Below are 20,516 nucleotides of genomic sequence, written 5' to 3' on the forward strand. Positions count from 1 at the left end.
TTCCAGAGGTCTTTTTTGACACGTACCATCCGGCTATGGAATGAGCTCCCCTCCACGGTGTTTCCCGAACGCTATGACATGTCCTTCTTCAAACGAGGCTTGTGGAGAGTATTAAGCAGTAGGCAACGCCTTGGCTCTGCTCCTGGCATTGCTGAAGTCCATGGGCGACGGTAACCACTTACCATCAGGTGGGCCGTACGCTCGTCTGCCTACAAAGGCAATAAAAAAAAAAAAAAAAAAACACTGCTAACCTTTAGAGAAATTGCAAGGTACTAAGGCAGTACGAACCAATACTGGCTTGTAAACAAGACCTCCTAGACCTACCAGACCTTGCAGAGGCAATACAACATTTGCACATGACGCTAATGATCAAATAAATCTAATACTTCTCAACATCAGAGTCGAAAAATGGATTTAGAGTTTGATGCAATAAATAAGTATATCGTCACAATTATTTTGAGCACAAAATTTCGATAAGCAAATTAATGTTAACCAAAAAAATTATGTCTGTTATATAACGATAAAAACTACACACTAATCTGTGATTAGCGATCTGTGAAAAAAGCGGGGTTTTCGTTCTGGTGACGAGATTTGTAGACGTTAATTTTACGAGCTATAATTCGCTTTAGAGTACACGCGTCCTTGTCATTGAAGCTGTCATATTAATCTTTACTACGTAATAAACGTCCCCGCGGATTCAATGGCGTTAACTTTGTAATTCAGTAAGAACGGAACGCGCTGCTGTTTTCCCGAGATAAAAAAATGCTTGTGGACAGTCTTTTGGTCCGTAAACTATTATTTGATTCGGAGATCAATTTGGTGGGTAAAGTATTTATTATAAGAAAAGTGAATGATAAAGTGATTCATACGACTAAAACCTACAGTGAAGGAGTACTAATACTACCCAAATAACCTTGCTTACCATCTAAAGGACCAAAACCGAATGACTACAAGAAGATTTAGACGAAGAGTACCTCAAGATTTGTTATAGACTAACTGACATGGATATGTCACAAGACATTGTGCATGAACCGCCTGTGACATTGTTATTATTAAAACAAAGCGCGTACAACTTGGTGTACGTGAATGAAGTGAAACTTCTTTTTCGCTGTGTGATATTATGGATTTCTTCATTTTTCACCCTTAAATCAGATTGCTCTTCTAATAGGGAATGCTGTGTATAAGAGATGCGACATCTACAACATTTATTTTTTTAAATTATAGATAGAAAAATAAATATATGTCGAAGTTTGGTAGCTAAACGAAACGCAGCACGATTGCTGTATCTTCGGAACTTGTAACTGTAAAAGGTATACTACCCGCATGCGTTCGAGTGCCATGCATTCATCATCATCATCATCATCATCATCACTCTCGCTCTATCTCTTTCTATTCCACGGTAGCGTTAAACGTTTAACGCAACCTTGTTTGGAAGTTGCATTAGAAGTTTCACTTCAAAATCTCTAAAAACAGATCACAGTATACAAAAAAGAATAATGTTAAACAAATAAATAAACACAGAAATACGAATCTAATTTATTTCATAGAACAAATTTGAGAGTGTGCCGTGAATATTACTCAAAGGAAATATTAAATTTAATTGAGCTTCAAAGCTTCCGTAACCTCGACTGTTAATCACGTTCTAAAATTATTATTTACATTCTGAATAATTATAATTGTAAGCTTGTTTATCTTGTGAGCTGCCCACGCTGAGCTAATCAAGCTGAGCCGTGTTATTTCTCAGATTTTAACAGCATACCCAAACACCAGCTACTTCCATTTGACTCCATACAGAAACGGGCTGTTCGGATGGTCGATAGCCCCGCTCTCGCGGATCACTTGGAACCTCTGGGTCTACGGAGGGACTTCGGTTCTCTCTGTGTTTTATACCATATGGTCCATGGGGAATACTCTGAGGAATTATTCGAGATGATCTCCTCATCTCCTTTTTATCATCGCACCTCCCGTCATCGGAGCAGAGTTCATCCATATTATCTGGAACTGCTGCGTTCATCGACAGTGCGTTTCCAAAGATCTTTTTTGCCACGCACCATCCGGCTTTGGAATGAACTCCCCTCCACGGTGTTTCCCGAGCGCTATGACATGTCCTTCTTCAAACGAGGCTTGCGGAGAGTACTTTATGGTAGGCAGCGGCTTGGCTCTGCCCCTGGCATTGCTGACGTCCATGAGCGATGGTGACCACTTACCATCAGGTGGGCCGTATGCTCGTCTGCCTACAAAGGCAATAAAAAAGAAATATATGGCCAAACGAATAACGACCCTCGCTTTGAGCCATAAGATCCAGGTTTCAATTACATTGTGGTACAACCGTGCGATCCTTCAATGGGTCAAGGTTTCGTCGGGCAAAATGACGCAGCTTAGTACCTGCCTGTGTACTGACAAAGTAGGTCGCATCACAAACAAATCTTCTTCTTCTTTTTCTCCACCTTATCCCACTAGGTGGGGTCGACACAGCTATTTTTTCTCTTCCATTCTCTTCTATCAGCCGTCATCTCAGCATTCAGTTCTCTCTCTCTCATATCGTCATTCACACACTCCATCCATGTCTTCAATATGCCAAATAATATTTGTTTTTTTCATATGTAACACTATCTGTTATGCTTTGAGCAAATTATGGGTTGTACCACCCTACGGCTGTTTAACCGTAGGCAGCGGCTTGGCTCTGGCTCTGGCATTGCTGATATCCATGAGCAACGGTGACCACTCAGCATCAGATGGGCCGTATGCTCATCTATCTACAAGGGCAATAAAAAATGAACGTACCGTGCGTTTGGCGTTCCGGTGGCCTTGATATTTATGATTTAGCGTTGACCCACTCAGAATTCATTACTTTCGTCAGCTTTTAATCATCAGTCGTCAGATAAAACGCACACTATGAAATGTATTTCATCTTCTCAAGGAGTCCCGAAGACAGTAAGTAGTTTTAATATGTTTTATATTACGTCTTTAATGTTGACGAAGATTTCATTTAACACGATCTACGGGGAGAGCGTTTTATGGATTTTAAAAATTGTAAAAAAATATATATCTATACTAATTTATACTAATATTATAAAGAGGAAAGATTTGTTTGTTTGTTTGTATTGAATAGGCTCCGAAACTACTGAACCGATTAGAAAAAATTCTTTCACTGTTTGGAAGCTACACTATTCCCGAGTGACACAGGATACATTCTTTTTTAAAATAAATTAGGGATCCTTACTAAAACTCCAACAATGTTACGAAAATTAGAAAAATAATAATTGAAAACATTGATAAAAGCAAATATTATTAAAATGAAAAAAAAAGTTCATTAAAGTAATAAACAATAATTATTGAAACTACCTTTATAATTTTCTATTTTTAGGAACCTGACGCAAATATAAGGGTTAATGTGTGTGTGTGTATTATAATTTTTTATTTTGAAATTTTTGTTAAAGACCCGATCGAAGCCGGAGCGGGCCGCCAGTTGTACATATTTATATGTTTGCTGTTCTTATAATTCGTAGAAGCATGTGTTTTAATGGGTACTCGGACATGGCCGGTTTCCGCTTCGACTAGTACCGGAGCAGTAACTGTCGGGGATGTTCTAATTTTACGAGTTTCGTTTTAATATTTTTTGCGCGTATTTCATATTAATAGAAAATCATCTGGCGTTTATGTGACATTGGGCTGAGTTTGAAAAAATATTGCCTTGGGAGCGTGCGAAACATTTAGGCGTGATGTGGCTTTTTTTTTACCTATGCTGATAGCCTTGAGAGGCTATTTCAGCTTCGCCCTAACGTTTGTAGGTGAGCTCACGGGGCTTAAACCTGACGCCGTTGCTAACACGAACCCTAGTAAGAGCCGTGCTTCGCAGAATCTACCACCGGATCGGAAACGCGACCCACTGAGAAGATCCGGCGCGAAACTCAGTGGGCTGTGTCTGTGGGTTAATTTACTTGTCGAGCCCTTCGTCGCAAGTAAGGGCTTCGACGAAAACGGTGACCGGTGCTTGAGATACCTAAAAGCACCGTTAGTGGATCGGGATTATCCAAAATGACGTAGATTTCCCGCATTGACCTTGGGGTACGAACCTACGGCACTAATTAATCAGCCCATTATGCCGAAACCTGACCTCGCAGCACCATCCGCAGCCCTTATTTTAGATTCATACCATCTTTCTCTGGATCTCCCGGAAGGGCTTTTCGAAGCTTACTACATATTTTCCTTGAAACGATATCCGGAAGTCCGGAGGAATCCTGAACTTTTCTAATTTCTATGAGCATCAGTTATCACACATCGTCAAACGGGCCGTATATTCGCATGACAGAAAAGCAATGAGAGATAAGACAGGTTTTTTTTAAAATGCGTATTAGAGCGAAAGGGTTGGCTTGGTATGAGCTTATCGGATTTTACTGCAAATTCAAGCATTTACTGGTGGTACCTCTTGTGAGTCCCCACGGGTACCACCGCCCGCCTATTTCTGCAGTGAAACAGTGGTGCGTTTCGGTTTGTAATCGGTTCGATAATTAGAAACTATTTTTACGCTTTAATCTTGATTTTTTTTATTGTCGTTATATTTCGACGTTGACACGAATACTTACAGTTTTCATGGTCACGGACGACACGTTTAGAAATAATTTATAATGACATTAATAAATGAATTTAATAACAAAATTACATTAAATAAATAAATGGGAACAAATCACGCGCGGTCATCCTGCCTCAATTTAGGATTCCTTGTGTTATGGGTATCAGAGACTGATAAACATATTTATGTATGTTTAAATATATAAATATGTAGATAATGAACACCCAGGCAAAGAGCAAACAAATCTGTTATCACACAATGTTTGCCCCCATGTGGGAATCGAACCCACGACCCTTGGCGCAACAATCAGAGCCGCTATCTACTGCACCACCGTGTCAGTAAGTCAGTCATAAATGCCAGATTAAGCCGTAAAAGCAATCTAAATAGTTTAAATTGCTACGGCTCGCGAAAATAAAAGAAAAGAAAATTAATTCTTGTCTTTTGATTTATAGAAATACCAGTGGCTGTTCGTTTGTCATTTCGAAGGTCGCATTGTCCAGTCGAGCCGACACTGTAATGAGTTGCTTATTTAGTCATTGAAATTTTGCACAGGTATATTGGTAAAAGTTTAAGACAATTAATGAAATGTTTTAAAGGTTTAAAAGAGTTTAAAAGGGTTAAAAAATCGCCTTAGTTGGTGTATCCCTGCCAGTCTGCTCAGACTTCAAGTACCACGGCTCTATACTCCAGAACAACGGCAACATAGACCGGGACGTAGCAAACCGAATAAACGCTGGTTGGGTGAAATGGCGACAGGTCTCTGTAACAGCATGCGATTGTATAATGCCTCTGTGAATCGTAGAATGTGATTCTGATTGTGCGCAATTACAACTGAAACATCAAAACAACATCAAAAGCCTTTCGCTGTCCATTGCGGTCTCTTGCCATTGATTTTGTTGCACGAATATCTCGTAACACTTCAAGCGTGTCTCAACTCTCTGATCGCAAAGACCATTATTGCGTTAATTTAATAGGCAGAGGCATTCTGATTTATTGCGCTAATTATGTACATTGTCACATATTTGCTTTTATATTTCGGACAAGCGCGTTCCGTGTTATTACGCAAAAATGTTTTTTTTTCGGGTCTCGTAACTTCTGAGTCATGTTTTATTCTCGTAATTCAATTTCAGAGGACACAGACCACACGTGTCTGTGTCGTTCACGTGGAATTCATTTGATAAAGGCTCGCAGAAAATGATTTGCTCATTCTTTCAATACGATTCGGTGTTTGTGATCAGAAGGTAGTTAGTTTCACGGTTTAATTTCCCGCTTATTTTAACCATATTATCGTCCGTTGTGCGATTTCGAATCATAAAGTCATCGTGGCTATATCGTGTTGGGAACGCTTTACAGAAAATTTATTAACCGTACATCCAGATTATCTTTATTAATTTGACTTTGACATTCCATGGTATTGGTGAATAAGAGCGCAAACAACTGAACCGATTTTGTCGAAATTCGGTATGGAAGTGGTTTGGACCCTGACAATGAATAGGGGCTACCCTTTACCCCATTGGTGGGGACATGTCTGGGCCCACGCGGCTTAAAGTTCCACATGGGTGAAAAACTAATTACATTCAGTACCAGCTAAAGTTTTCCCTTTTATGGGGCTGTTCAATCACATTTCGGAGAAGGGAGCAATATAGCTATATACCTATATACTTAATTTAATAATCCGTTTTATGCTCTTTGGTAATTAATAGTGAAGTGGTTTTTTTTTCCTACCTATGCTGATAGCCTTGAGAGGCTATATCAGCTTCTCCTTGACGTGTAGGTGAGCTCACGGGGCAAACCGGGTGTGTTGCTAACACTGGCCCTAGCAAGAGCACTGCTTCGCAGAATCTACCACCGGATCGGAAACGCGACCCACTGAGAAGATCCGGCGAGAAACTCAGTGGGCTGTGTCTATGGGTTAGTGAAGTGTAAAGGCAGTCACGCTGTTACGATGTAAGATTGTAATCACTTCGAAAAACGACTCTTTTACTTTTAAATCCTCCATCGCAATCTGATTTTGGAACGACCATGGTACGAGTATTCGTTGTTCTGTAATTGTACTTCCTAGTGATGACTTGTTTTTGTCGGTAGGTACGTACCAGCTATTCGTAAAACTTTAATTTATTTTAAGACACAAAAAAGCTATTTTAAAGCTTCGCAACGATCAGACAGTGCATTTCAGAGCACAACGATACATCGCCGGCTCGCTTATACCTATAAATACGTTCCGACATTCGAAATACGCGATACTCGGTTCCACATAACAATGTGACAACATAATTATGTAGAATGAATCGATAACATTCATTTTGTTGTATGTAAAATTTCTCGTGTCCGTTTTGTTAATGATTTTCTGCAGTATACGGATGGAGGTCAGAACCCACAGGGCGTTGAGTGGTTCCCGAAGCGCTTATATATCACAATGTGTTTTTTTTTACAACTTAGCATTACTGTTGGCCCGGTGGCCTTTCCAGTTTCACCAGGACAGGTGGGCCAGTAAAGGCTCAGCCAGGAGGGGTGGGATTTGCTAATAGCTACCCGAGCGCTTCCGGGTGAGACCTAACAACTCAAGTTCAGCTGCTTCGCGAATGAATCTACTACCGAATCGGAATAGCGTTCCACTGAAAAGATCCAGCGAGAAAATCGGGGGGAAGTTGCACGGTTACCGGAGTCCCTAAGTCTGCTCCTAGTGTTAGATCTAAAGGAGGAGGAGTATATTTTTCTTGACACATGAGGTATGTCGGTAACTGTCAAGTAATTGTATATTATTATACAACGATCCATTCACGGCTTAGACCCGCACACTTGAGTCTACAGACGCTTCTAAGCTTTTGATTGCAATTTACATATGTTTTTTTTTTGTAAAAATTCTATGGAATCCTATTTCAATTAAGTGAATTCGGAAAATATTTCACTGTAGCTTATAACTATAATTTGGGTTACATCTTTCACGTACCAATTCTTGTCAATTCGTTGATGTTCTGTATTGGTGATCATTTTGTTGGCACGACTAATTAAATAAATAAATACGTCCCAACAATTGTGGAATCAAGCACCAATTCATCTAAGTAAATATATGTATGTATTTAAATAATTATGTAAATATATACCTACCTAGCTAGTACTTGTTCACGTAAGAATTCCGCGATGAAGGGATAACATCTAAGAATAAAGCATTTTGAAAAACAAGTATCAATCCACCTTGACTAGAAAAAGGTCCGCGGCGAAACAAAAGAGTAAATGCAACACGTAAAATGAATCTAAATCCTAAAATCAATATTACGATGCTCCACACAGTTTTGTTTGTTTGTTCATCATTAGTACGAGTGTGTTCGCGCGCCGTTCATGCGATTGAATTTAACTTTCGTATATTTTTTGTTGGTACCACTGGTTTCAAAGAGAGTGGCGTTAACGATTGATAGATTTTTGTTTCTCGCGATAGTTGAGTAGTGTTTGGCCAGGACATTTGTTCACTTTTTTTTTTCCTACTTAAGCTGAGAGCCTTGAGAGGCTATATCAGCGTAGCCTTAAGTAGTAGGTGAGCTCACGGGGCTCAAACCTGACGACGTTGTTAACGCGAACCCTGGCAAGACCCGTGCTTCGCAGAATCTACCACAGGATCGGAAACGCGACCCACTGAGAAGATCCGGCGAGAAACTCAGTGGGCTGTATCTGAGGGTTAATTTTACTCGTCGAGCCCTTCGTCGTAAGCGACGGGTTCGGTGAGAACGATGACCGGTGCTTGAGGTACCTAAAAGCACCGTTAGTGGATCGGGAGGATCCGAAATGAAGTGTTTTGGTGCGACGTCGACTGCTTTCCATGCTGTCCGCAGGATCGGGAATGCATTTGTTCCCATTAAACAGGTTGGGGTGTGGCTTATACAAGGACTCAGCTCAGGCGACTCCCTTTGGAACTACTAAGCGTATTCCAATGATTTGGCGATCGCCTTCAGCATAGCTTCACTTGTTTTCAAGGAAAAGCTACAGAGCTTAAATTTTAGAATCTACTTCGACATAGCTCGCGAAACGAAAGTACATTAGTCCGTGTTTATTGTTTTGGCAGTTCGTTCGTCTATTTGTCCGTCGTTTGGATGAGATATATGTGACTTGCCAGACGGATTTAAGAAACTGTTTATGATAATGTTAGGTTTTATGATATCTTTTTTTTTTTATTGCTTAGATGGATAGACGAGCTCACAGCCCACCTGGTGTTAAGTGGTTACTGGAGCCCATAGACATCTACAGCGTAAATGCGTCACCCACCTCGAGATACAAGTTCTAAGGTCTCAGTATAGTTACAACGGCTACCCCACCCTTCGAACCGAAACGCATTACTGCTTCACGGCGGAAATAGGCGGGGTGGTGGTACCTACCCGTGCGGACTCCCAAGAGGTCCTACCACCAGTGATTACGCAAATTATAATTTTGCGGTTTCTATCTGATGAAGGTTGTTCATCAAACAGGCAAAATCAACGAGGCATTTCGTTATTCATAATTGCATCTCTTGTCATCTTAATGCACAACTGTGTTTGTTTAGTTTGTCAAACAAACATCTCTATTATTTTTAGATTAACGGTCTCAGACTTTACATAGTCGTTACTCAGTTCTCGTTGTATAACTCTTTTTTTATTGCTTGGATGGGTGGACGAGCTCACGGACCACCTGGTGTTAAGTGGTTACTGGAGCCCATAGACATCTACAACGTAAATGCGCCACCCACCTTGAAATATAAGTTGTAAGGTCTCAGTATAGTTACAACGGCTGCCCCACCCTTCAAACCGAAACGCATTACTGCTTCACGGCAGAAATAGGCAGGGCGGTGGTACCTACCCGCGCGGACTCACAACAGGTCCTACCACCAGTAATTACGCAAATTATAATTTTGCGGGTTTCACTTTTATTACACGATGTTATTCCTTCACCGTGGAAGTCAATCGTGAACATTTGTTAAGTACGTATTTCATTAGAAAAATTGGTACCCGCCTGCGGGATTCGAACACCGGTGCATCGCTTCAACACGAATGCACCGAACGTCTTATCTTTTCGGGTTAAAGATATTCTTTATTCTCAAAAGAATTACATAGATTCACTTAAATGAGAACATTAAAATAGTTACAATTACTTCAGATCGTGCAGTACATGACAATAATTTACAGTACCAACATGCGACGCTATGCTATAAACAATTCATTTAACAAAAACTATAAAGATTATTATTTTCTTAAAATGTATAAACAGGGTAGATTACCACAGCAGATCGCCTCGACCAGCCGGCCGGCCGCTCGGTGGCGGGTAGATATTGGCGCCACAAGGAGCTAGTTCGCATGGATGTGGCATTGGTTAAATGTTTGCAGGTTGTTAATTTCGTTGTTTTTTCATTTCATTGTTTATTATATTTCTTTCCTGTTTATATTTAGGTATAAATATGAAGTTATTGTTAAATAAATGAAATTAAATTAATGGAATTGGGTAATTACTTTAAATTGAATTTAGTATTTTTAGTTATTAACGTAGGCTTAAGTAACAATACTATCATTTCCATTAATGTAACTGTCTGAAATAAATGGATATTATTATTATTAACAAATTTATCTTAGAAACTATATTATGGGAACATTTTTTCTTATATAATCATTACATTTATTTTTAAATACATTCAATGACTTGATATTTTTTAAATCTAAAGGCAGCATATTATACAGTTTGACACCCTCAGATGATATATTTCGTTGTCCATAGTTAGTTCTAGATCTGGTAGTGATTAAGTTTTCGGCATTTCGATTACGATAGTTTTGAAGTTCCTTTTTTTTTAGTAAACGTCAATTTAGAATGTATCTCCTTGTGTAATATTTTTCTTATTAGTAAACAAGTGCTATAGGTATACAGTTGTTTTACAGACATAAGTTTGGTTTCACTATAGACTTTTGTGGTGGGTGTCAAGTAATCGTAGTGGAATAATAATTTGATTATTTTATTTTGTGTTCGCTGCAATTCCTTTAAGTTCGTGTCAGCAGTGCTACCCCATACCTCAATCAGATATTGAAGATGAGGTTTAACCAACGAATTGTAGATCATGAGAGAGACTCGACGAGGAAAACACTGGGCGGTCCCGCGCAAAGATCCTGTTAAACACGACAATTTATTTTGGATATGTTGAATGTGTGCTTTCCACGTCAAGCCGCTGTCTATAGTTAATCCTAAGTATTTTTCTTCGTTACTATTTCGTAATTTTTCGCCATTTATAGTAAGCGGTGCAAAATCCTGAATAATTTTATTTTTAGGTTTAAAGATTACGTAAGAAGTCTTAGCTGCATTTATAGTCAGCAAATTGTACTGAAACCAATTGTATAATAAATCTAGGTCCTGCTGGGCTTTGGATAATACATCGTGAATGGAGTGTCCGTAGTAAAATAAGCACGTGTCATCAGCATACAGTGTTAGATCACCATGTAGTGCGACTGTCTGTATATTATTAATATAAATTAGGAATAAAAGTGGCCCCAATATGGATCCTTGGGGAACTCCGCAGTTAATAGGGTGAGAATTACTTTGATGATCATCAATTTTCACTATCTGGAGCCTGTTTTCCAAGTAAGACTTAAATATTTCGTAAGCTGAATTGGTCACACCAATGCTCTCTAGTTTTTTCAACAGTAATGGGTGACTGACTGTGTCAAAAGCCTCTTTTAGGTCTATAAACACTCCTAAGACCATGTTTTTCTTATCAATGCTTGTTTTGATAGTAGTAACTAGATCTATCGTTGCTGAAAGTGTATTTGATTTTGGCCTAAACCCGTATTGGCGATCAGAAAGAAAACTGAGTGATGTTAAGTGTTCATTGAGACGATTATAAAGAACTTTTTCGAAAATTTTAGATGGTATGGGTAGAACTGATATGGGACGATAATTGTTAACATCAGATCTAGACCCTGTTTTGAAAATTGGAACGACCTTGGCGATCTTAAGATTATCAGGAAATATACCATCGTTCAAACACTTGTTAATGCATTGAGATAACACGAGAGATACAGCGTTCTTTAAACATTTGAGGGTCTTTGCACTAATACCATCAATCCCCGTACTTGTGTTCGGGTCCAAGTTATCAATATGTTTTTCAATTTCATCTGGGGTACATAAATCAAGCTTTTGTAGAACAACATTAGTCACAGAGTTATTTGGTAAGGTATGCGTATGATTTCCATGAAATTTCTGAGGAATTTTATCGGCCAAGGTTGTGCCTACAGTTGAGAAAAACTTGTTAAAATATTCACATATGTGATCTTCTTGTATTATACGACCCTCAGTAGAATGGATCTTGGGAAGCAGACATTTTTTCTTCAGTTTATTTGTTGCTAAGGTGTTGATTAGGCTCCACATCTTTTTCGGTTTTTTGGAACATTTATTGAAAGCATCCAGATAATATTTTCTCTTTGCGCTTTGTATATCCCGCGTTACCTGGTTTCTTTCCGTTTTGAAATTAGCTTTGAGGTCTTCATTATTCGGGTCCTTTTTCAGCTTGTACCACAGTTTATTTCTTCTATTTATTCCATCAGTGATATTTTTTGTTATCCAGTCCTGTTGTGGCAAATTAAGTATTTTCGATTTTGTCTTAGTGTTTTCACGAATATTCTGTTTTATAACATCTTCCAAATGTTTGTATTCATAGTTACTATTGTCTAATTTGCTTGAATCAAATTTTTTATATAGGCTGCTATAGTCTATGGCCTCGTATTTACTCCTTTGTTTTGAAATTACTTGTTGTTTTTTTATTGCGACGTAAATTTGTTTATGATCCGACATACAAGATTCAACAATGGCTAAGTGTACGTTTTTATTCTTTAAATTTGTTGTAACATGATCCAAAATTGTCCTAGTTGTCGACGTTTCTCTTGTACAGTATTCTTCTTCTACTTTATTCAATATTTTATATCCATTTTCGCAAAGCATTTGTTTATACATTTTAGTTGTAGTTTTATCTTCTTGTAATAGGTCTAGGTTGAAATCCCCGAAAATAATGGTTCGATTTCTGTCATGTAGTTGCTGTTCATAATCGATAAGAAAATCTTTTAGGCCACAACGACTTCAAAATGCGCCACCCACCTTGAGATATAAGTTCTAAGGTCTCAAGTATAGTTACAACGGCTGCCCCATCTAGAAATAGGCAGGGCGGTGGTACCTACCCGCGCGGACTCACAAGAGGTCCTACCACCAGTAACAATAACAATTGGAATAAGAAATTGGAATAAGATTTTTTGAATGGAATAACGGTGCTACAATGAGATGCACTTCTTCAAGCGTGCCTTGAATATTTCCTTTGACTAAAGCCCGAACGTTTCATCCAAGTGACCGCAATAAGGAATCTAGACAACAATTTCAACTAATTTATAATTTTTTAACATTTTAATACTTATAATACTTAACCTTTTAACATAACAATCATTGCATTAATAAAATAAATATATAGATTTTAAACGACGCGATTATCACGAGATGAAAACAAGAATTATAATAAACACGTCCGCGCCATGTTTTATTGTAATTTATTTTATGGAAACATCAACAGGTATCACGTGATCATTCATTGTGTGATCGTCACAAGAGCGTCCCCTGCCAACTGTTGCGTTAGGAACTATTTAATGTCTTTATCGGCTTTTGAAATATTAAGCTTGTGGGGCAGTGGATCTTAAACGAAGATAAAATGTTTTGCTACTGATGATATTGTTACGCGCTGGGGTTCGGGATAAATAAAATGTACACACTTATAACACTCGACAAACACTTTAAAACTCTCAATTCGCTTGATCTGCTTCGCTTCAGGTGATCCGTTCGCTGTTTCGCTTCGAGTAGTTCCGATTACTGACTTTTTTTTTTATTGCTTATATGGGTGGACGAGCTCACAGCCCACCTGGTGTTAAGTGGTTACTGGAGCCCATATACGTCCACAACGTAAATGCGCCACCCACCTTGAGATATAAGTCCTAAGATCTCAGTATAGTTACACGGCAGAAATAGGCAGGGTGGGTACCACCCTGCCTATTTCTGCCGTGAAGCAGTAATGCGTTTCGGTTTGAAGGGTGGGGCAGCCGTTGTAACTTACTTGAGACCTTAGAACTTATATCTCAAGGTGGGTGGCGCATTTACGTTGTAGATGTCCATGGGCTCCAGTAACCACTTAACACTAGGTGGGCTGTGAGCTCGTCCACCCATCTAAGCAATAAAAAAAAAAGAAAACGAAAAGACCACAACAAAGTCGATCAAAAGATGAAGTCATGTTGATTGTTTTGACTATCACGGTGTTGGGCGGGCACTGGTAATTCTTGCCGGAAGGTTCATCGTTAAATAAAGAATATTATTTGAGCGTTATGTGGCATTTATGATTATGACCCCCCCGGTAACCGTACTCGTCGAACTCGACAAAGAGGTCGACGTACAACCTAACCTATGCATCAGCCCGCTGAGTTTCTCGCCGGATCTTCTTAGTGGGTCACGATTCCGGTAGTAGATTCATTCGCGAAGCAATTGCTCTTGAGTTGTTAGGTCTCCTTCGGAGGCGCTCGGGCTGTTCTTAGCAAATCCTACCCCTCCTGGCTGAGCCTTTGCTCGCCCACCTGTCCCGGTGAAGCTGAAAAGGCCTCCGGGCCACCAGTAATCTTTCAATCATAAAAAAAAAGATTATGATTTAAGATTATGCGGCGCTATGAGCAAATTCGACGAAAAAGGTCTAATTGGTGGAAAGAAAATTCTTCTATTCTGCACCACGATACGGGCTGCGAGATCGTCCAACTAAGCATTAAAAAAAACCGGTGTCTTATTCATCTATGCGATAAAAAAAATTACAATAAATTAACTTTACTAAATTAATATAACCTTTCTATTTCATTCTCTTGTCGGCTAAGTCCTATATATGGGTTTATATATGCTTATCACTTCTTTGTGTCGCCTTTTTAATTTTCATATACCTTTCATAGAATTTCTAATCACAACGATATAAAATAAGCTCTCGGTTGCATGGTATAAAAAAAAAGAGAAATCGGCAGCACAAATGTTATAAAATTCTATATTTCTGGTGCGTTACAACCGCTGTCGGAAAATAAATCGGAAATGTAAGAGATAAGTATATTCACAAATGTATAAACAAACTAATATCTTAAGCAAACATACTTAGGCCGCGAATTGAGCCTGATTTTTTCTCTACCTAAGCTGATGATAGCCTTGAGAGGCTATGCTAGCGTAACTTAACAAGTAGGTGAGCTCACGGGGCTCAAACCTGACCTGACTAGTAGTAAGTGCCTTGCTTAGCAGAATCTACCACCGGATCGGAAACGCGACCCACTGAGAAGATCCGGCGAGAAACTCAGTGGGCTGTGTCTGTGGGTTAATTTACTCGCTGAGCCCTTCGTCGTAAGCGATGGGTTCGACGAAAACGATGACCGGATGATTCGATAAGCCTCTGATTTGGTAATAAATATCACAACTCGAACATCGAGGTGATTATTATATAGATCGTATGGTATAAAAATGAAAAATGAACGGAGCCCGTGTTTCCTCGTAAAAGTTTTATTAGATGTCGTGACGTTTCTTAATTATTATGCTAATAATGTTAACAGATTTGTTTGCCGACGAAGTTAATGTTTTATTTTAAAAAAAAGTAGCTTTGCAAGTAGTTTGAAATTTCAGCTGGTAATCTTGATAAAAATAATTATGTCAGCTGCTTAATGTTTCTTGAAATAGGTCCCTCCTAAATGTTTATAATAATAAAATGCGATTCATAGAAAAAAATGATAGAGTAAAAGAAACACCAAAAGAAGAAAGAGAAAAGGTCCATCCATATGACATAATGAACATACTACCAGAGATGTAACCCTAAGAGGGTTCACGTCAGAAGGGCAACCAGTCGTAAAACTCGTGCAAATCTCTATGCAGATAAAAAGATATGCTGTGATGACCCTACATCTACAAAAAAGAAATGCTGTGATGACCCTACAAGACCGGCAAAAAAGAGAAGAAGAAAACCTCTGACTATCTACGTGCTAACTACAGTTTTCAACTAAAATTTAAATGTGCTTAAACGTGTATCCAGTCTGCTTACTCCGAATTTTCTAACTTTCTCGATAGCGTAAAAGTTAACTCAAATATGTGTGGAGTTGGAACATTTGCTTACGTTTGCCGCTAGGGGCGCTGTTCCAACTGCATACAAATTTGAGTTAACTTTTACGGTATCGAGAACGTTAAAAAAGTCACACTAAGCTCACAGTTATCCCTACGCGTGTCGCGCTGGGCGGTGTCAGCGGTGACGTCACGCGGCGTCACGTTTGCGTAATGGCGCGCTCTTCTTACCCACTGCCCGACCGCCATTTTGAAATAAACCCATTCGCGCGCATTCAATGCATCTGTCACTTTATTTATAGGAGAGTGTGTCACCTGCGCCCGCTCGTGTTGTCGGGCGCCTGTCATAATATTTTAATGTTTTAACGTTGCCGTAAATTATACCGCAGCAATATGTCGATTGAGTGATTATTCTTTGTTTGTTTGTTTGTTTTTAGTTACGTTTTACGTGTGTCCGTCCGTGTTTAACGGTTTGTTTTCGTAATGCTAACGTAATTTATCTGTTTTGAATGATTGAATTTTATACCCCGAACATAATTTTTGTCACTGTCTTGACAGCTAGCTAATAAAACGTCAGGCTTCGTAGTTAAGCCGTGATCGAGTTTGACGATCGCTTCATTAGAGAGTGGTAAGAACTCTCTAGAGAAGAGGAAACTATTTACGGAAAGCGTCTATAGCTAAAATCGAAATGATAGTCATACAAGGAGCAACCAGGTGATAGAAATGGTGTTAGTGAATAATTTGTGAATTTATAACCTAGGAGAGCGTACCTACCTACTGAAAAAACTCTGAAGCGAAGATTTACGTCAAAGATATCAAAAAAAACACCTTAACACATAGGATATACCTACCACTTATGTTATTGTATCTTATTTCATAGTTCATTCGATTCTAAGTCAGAAGACATGATCGTGTAAAATTGGGACCTGTTAACTTCAGTCAGACAACCAGTCCATGGACATCATTGTAACATGACGCGAATGGTATAATTGTTATCCTATCCTAACCGAAACGCATTACTGCCACAACTATAGACATGGCAGAATTTTTAGAATTTCTCGATCGTGTGCGGGGGTAGTGCATGAAAAGCTTACACGAGTAGATTTCGAAGGCCAAAATCGTAGAACACTTATTATCAGCCTTAGGAACCCCGGTAGCCGTACTCATCGAACTCGACAAAGAAGTCGACGTGCAGCCTAACCCATGCATCAGCCCGCTGAGTTTCTCGCCGGATCTTCTCAGCGGGTCGCGATTCCGATCCGGCAGTAGATTCATTCCCGAAGCAATTGCTCTTGAGATGTTAGGTCTCCTTCGGAGGCGCTCGGGCAGCTGTTAGCAAATCCCATCCCCCCTGGCTGAGCCTTTGCTCGCCCACCTGTCCTGGTGAAACTGGAAAGGCCTCCGGGCCAACAGTAATCTTTCAATCATAAAAAAATAATACTTATTATCAAAGACCTGAAGTTTCGGATAAGCGCTATTACGATTCGACAGAACGTCTCAAACTGGGGCCTGCATCCGCGTGATCCGTGACCTCATCTGCCCATCAGCGCTCATAAAAAGTAATGTCACGTACAAAATTGAAGCCGAACGCGTTTCACTCGCGGGCGAAATAAATTCTTAGCCAACACACCTATTAAAATACCGTTCATTGTTTCATATTTTCCTGGATTTATACGACAATATACATAAATTATAGCATGTGACGTCATTGTATATATGTACACGTGTCGTGAGTTATTTTAAAAACGCTTCGACAACCTTCGGGCTTATTTACGTTAGATTTTTTTAGTTCCTCGTGTGCTCACGGATGTAAAGAGATCGAGCCGTGACTAGTGAGAACGGGAATTTGATGTTTTTAATGTTTAAGAGAGTGCAACAGATTTATGGATATAGAAAAAAACATTTAAATCATTATCGAATGTTAGACGACTAGATATATATGTAAATAGATATAATAGGACAGTGCGGCTACCATCAATTACAGTGATCAATCCATAATAAGTCCTGGTTTTTTTAATACGCTTTTATTAACTTCATACGTATGTTGTTAGTATGTGTGCGTTACGGGTAGCCATCATACAACGCAAGATATTTGACAGATGCCTGAATCTCGCTTACGACATTTTCAAGATAAGCTTGCATATATTACAAGTTCCGAATTCTTTTTTATTGCCCTTGTAGGCAGACGAGCATACGGCCCACCTGATGGTGAGTGGTTACCGTCGCCCATGGACTTCAGCAATGCCAGGAGCAGAGACAAGCCGCTGCCTACCGAATTTGCGTAATTACTGGTGGTAGAACTTCTTGTGAGTCCGCACGGGTAGGTACCACCACCCTGCCTATTTCGGCCGTGAAGCAGTAATGCGTTTCGGTTTGAAGGGTGGTGGCAACCGTTGTAACTGTAACTATACTGAGACCTTAGAAATCGTATCTCAAGATGGGTGGCGGCATTTACGTTGTAGATGTCTAGGGGCTCCGGTAACCACTTAACACCAGGTGGGATGTGAGTTCATCCATCTATCTATTGTTTTCTTTGATTCCTTTTGTTTGTTTTAAGTTTATTTTCTACAAAAGTTTAGGTCTTTTATTTCTCGATTGAGGCAATCTGCCGGGTCAGCTAGTAAATAATAAAAAAAATAGAGATGAAACGGATATCTGGTAACTATCCGGTATCCGGCCGGATTTCGGATATTAAAATTTAAGAAAATCTCATGACTATACAAAAGGCAAATAATACCACAATAGGTTATGGACAACTTATATTTTTATAATCGCACGTCAAAAGTGATTGTTTTATTAATTAGTTTGTTTAATACTCAAAATTAACAAGTGGCAAATTGTGGTGAATGAATACCAAATCGTCGTCGTACCGAGTCGTCGCGATCTCCTCTCTCAAGCGACAACACCTGAACGCGCACGAATATTTCCGAAAGGGCGGAATATCCGGGCTCCGGCCTCGAGCTTGCCGAATATCCGGTATCCGGCCGAACCACTATCCGTTTCATCTCTAAAAGCAGTTAGTATAACAATATCCTTAAAAAAAAGCGCTTGTTTGAAATCTGAAATCTTACCTTCCGGAATCTTGATGGTGGTCCCTAAGTTGATCTGCTGGAGTCTCGCGAGCGCGGCCTGCTGCAGCGCCCTCCTTTCCACTTCGGTGAGGGACAGAAGCGAAGTATCCGTGAGCCGCACGCACCTCCCGCTTCCATCTACCCAGCAACAGCTGCCCTGCACATAACGCGTGACGTCACACACCAACTTATTGTTATATGAGGAAATTACTGAATGCAACTGCTTTCTTAAGCTTTCTTAACGATAAAAGACATCACCGCGCTCTCCGAATTCTATTTCAGCGGGAATTAAACTCATGGGGGAATTAGTAACTGCCTTTTTAATACGCTTTTATTAGCTTCAGTCAGACGTATGTATGTTTAGTACTAGGCTGCACTAAAAGTATCGGGAATGGAATATTTCCACTGTTCCTGTCATATTAAAATCTTTTTAATTGAAAACTCCTTGGTTTTAAAAATCGAATACCATTTATTTATTTTAAAAAAGATTCTCAGTCTTGTCACGAGGTTTTGTCAAACTTGTTTAGTCGTTGAGAAAATGGAATTGACTCGAGAAAATTCAAGAGCGATGATTTATTATGACTTTCGAAGTGGTTTAACACAAAAACAGTGTGTTGACCGGATTATTTCTGCATTTGGTTATGAAGCCCCATCCAAAACCACAATTTATCGCTGGTTTGCTGAGTTTCAACGTGGACGTGTCAAGCTAAGTGATGATCCCCGTCAACATCGTCCAAAAACTGCAGTCACCCAAGAAAACGTTGATGCTGTGTGTAAGCTGATTGAGAAAGATCGACATGTGACATACCGTGAAATTCAGGCAACTTTAGACATTGGCATGAGTCAAATACAAATAATCTTGCATGAACAATTAAGTGTAAAAAAGTTGTTTTCCCGATGGATACCGCATTCGCTCTGTGAAGAGCAAAAAGCGACTCGCTAACGCGAACGTCAGAACTCTCGAAAGATTCCACGCAGGATCCTCAAATGCTGTATACAACATTGTATCAGGTGACGAATCCTGGATATACGCGTACGAACCCGAAACAAAAAACCAGTCACGAGTTTGGGTGTTCGAAAATGAGTTAAAGCCAACAAAAATTGTTCGTTCACGGAGTGTTGCAAAAAAAAGGGTGGGCACGTTTATCTCCAAAACCGGCCATGTTACGACTATTCCTCTTGAGGGACAAAGAACGGTTAATGCAGAATGGTATACTAGCATTTGTTTGCCACAGGTCGTTTCTGAACTCCGTAAAGAGAACTGCAACCGCCGCATCATCCTCCATCACGACAATGCGAGTTCTCACACCGCGCACAGAACAAAAGAGTTTTTAGAGCAAGAAAACATAGAATTATTAGACCATCCGCCGTACAGCCCTGACCTAAGCCCTAATGATTTCTATACTTTCCCTAAAATAAAGAATAAATTGCGTGGACAGAGATTTTCATCACCTGAAGAAGCTGTGGACGCCTACAAAACGGCCATTTTGCAGACCCCAACTTCCGAATCGAATGGTTGCTTCAATGATTGGTTCCATCGTATGGAAAAATGTGTCAAATTTCGCGGAGAATACTTCGAAAAGCAATAAATACATTTTTAAATAGTAATGTTGTGTCACTTCGTTAATTCCCGAAATTTTCAGTGCCGCCCTCGTATGTAACGGAATCTTTGAACATGATTTTGACCACTTTCAAAACGTCTGATTAACTCGAAACTTGGTATACTTATAAAGGACCGATGAAAATACAATATAAAAAACAAAATTGAAAAT

General features: G+C 39.5%; 1 protein-coding gene across 3 annotated transcripts in view; it reads right to left on the reverse strand.

The window, feature by feature from the left end:
* Window positions 1-20,516, reverse strand: part of RhoGAP102A (Rho GTPase activating protein at 102A) — an 84,407-nt gene that overhangs the window by 49,324 nt on the left and 14,567 nt on the right. For all 3 annotated transcript variants that reach the window (XM_028181146.2, XM_089739437.1, XM_028181144.2), the window contains exon 2: window positions 18,745-18,901. In XM_028181146.2, the coding sequence (XP_028036947.2) occupies window positions 18,745-18,901 (157 nt within the window). The remainder of the gene's footprint in view (window positions 1-18,744; window positions 18,902-20,516) is intronic.

Source organism: Bombyx mandarina, chromosome A1 (assembly GCF_030267445.1).
Source record: "Bombyx mandarina strain Sakado chromosome A1, ASM3026744v2".
Lineage (NCBI taxonomy): Eukaryota > Metazoa > Arthropoda > Insecta > Lepidoptera > Bombycidae > Bombyx > Bombyx mandarina.